The sequence below is a fragment of the Nestor notabilis genome, unplaced genomic scaffold (assembly GCF_000696875.1).
Source record: "Nestor notabilis isolate BGI_N333 unplaced genomic scaffold, ASM69687v1 scaffold27538, whole genome shotgun sequence".
NCBI lineage: Eukaryota > Metazoa > Chordata > Aves > Psittaciformes > Psittacidae > Nestor > Nestor notabilis.
In genome coordinates, this window is record NW_009939107.1 from 119 (window position 1) to 1,436 (window position 1,318).

At 44.5% G+C, this 1,318-nt stretch overlaps 1 protein-coding gene across 1 annotated transcript in view; it reads left to right on the plus strand.

Annotated features, from left to right (window-relative positions):
- The first annotated feature begins 273 nt into the window (after positions 1-273).
- Positions 274-1,318, plus strand: part of LOC104409735 (follistatin-like) — a 5,626-nt gene continuing 4,581 nt past the window's right edge. The window contains exons 1-2 of the mRNA XM_010019691.1: positions 274-431; positions 1,210-1,264. Coding sequence (XP_010017993.1) covers positions 274-431; positions 1,210-1,264 — 213 coding nt within the window. The remainder of the gene's footprint in view (positions 432-1,209; positions 1,265-1,318) is intronic.

Below are 1,318 nucleotides of genomic sequence, written 5' to 3' on the forward strand. Positions count from 1 at the left end.
CCGAACCTGCTTTTTGACAACTCTTAAGAGCCCTCTTTCGACACAAGAGAATAATGATTTTTAGTTTGGGGGCTTTTTTCCCATATCTTGACCGTGCTCCAACCACAACCTGGATATCTTACCATTGCTTGTTTTATGTTATTTTTCTTCCTTTTCTCCCCCACTAGAGCGTAAATTCACCTAATGTGGGCAACAGTGAGACGTAAAACTTTTTTTTTTTTTTTCAGAGGCGTTGTTTGTGCAATGATTTTTAGCGCGGGGGGGTGGAGGGGAATGAAGGGGGATCTTCCCCCGCGCCCAGCGACATCCCGTCTGGCCGATCCTGACCCCTCGCTGCGGTACATTCCCATCGGAGTAAGGAGGCAGGATCGAGCCCTGGCTGGATTAGCACCAGAATCAATTGGTATTGAGTTGCTGGAGAAGTCACATTGGTTATTCACGAGAGACTCATCCCAACCAAAACTCTCCAGCTAAAAAAAGGGGAGTTGCTTGGACTAATGTTCTTGGCTTGACTCCACTAATAACAGGGATACTAGTAAAAAAAAAAAAAAAAAATCCCTTTAAGGTCAGTGTACTTTCCTCTGAAATGCGTGCGGGAGAGACGGCACCCACAACTTTTCCAGCTTGATCGATTTTTAAAACTCTGTAGGGACCTCCTACTCTTACGTGCCCTTGTATTTTATGTACTTTGCTCACTTTTTGGGAGCTATGCCGATTTATTTTACTGAAGGAAAGACATTTGTTAATAGAAGCAGCAAAATGTGGGGATTTCGAAAGACTTTTCTAACAGCAAACGTTCCCAATTCGTGCAGATTGCAAAATGGGCTGAGACTGAAACTCTGTGCGGCACTAAAACAATGCTGCTGTGCAGCCACGGTGAGGAGGAGAGGGCAGGGGGAGGAGGAAGGAATTTGCAAGCGCGATTTTCTTTTTATTCCCTTTTAAATGCACATCCTTTTCAAGCCTCTGTCACGTGCCGGCAGTGCTCCTTCTGCTCTACATATGGAATAAATACCTCCGAAAACTGCCTTGTCCTGCTTTGATCGGGTTTTCTGTTTCGTTTTGAGGGGTTGTTTTGGGGGAGGGTGGGTTTTGGGGGGCTTGTTTGTTGGCTGGGGTGGTTTTTTTGGTGGGTTTTTTGTTCTTTTTTTCAATTTGTTGGGTTGAGGATTTTGTTATTTTTTTTTTTTCTTTTTTAAAATTTTTCAGCTGCTCTCCCCAACGGGCCGGAGTAGCTGCGGGTTATGAAACGGGACAAATAAAAGTAAACAGTCTAGTAAAAGTCATTGCGAGGTGCACGTGTTGTGTCTGGGTCACT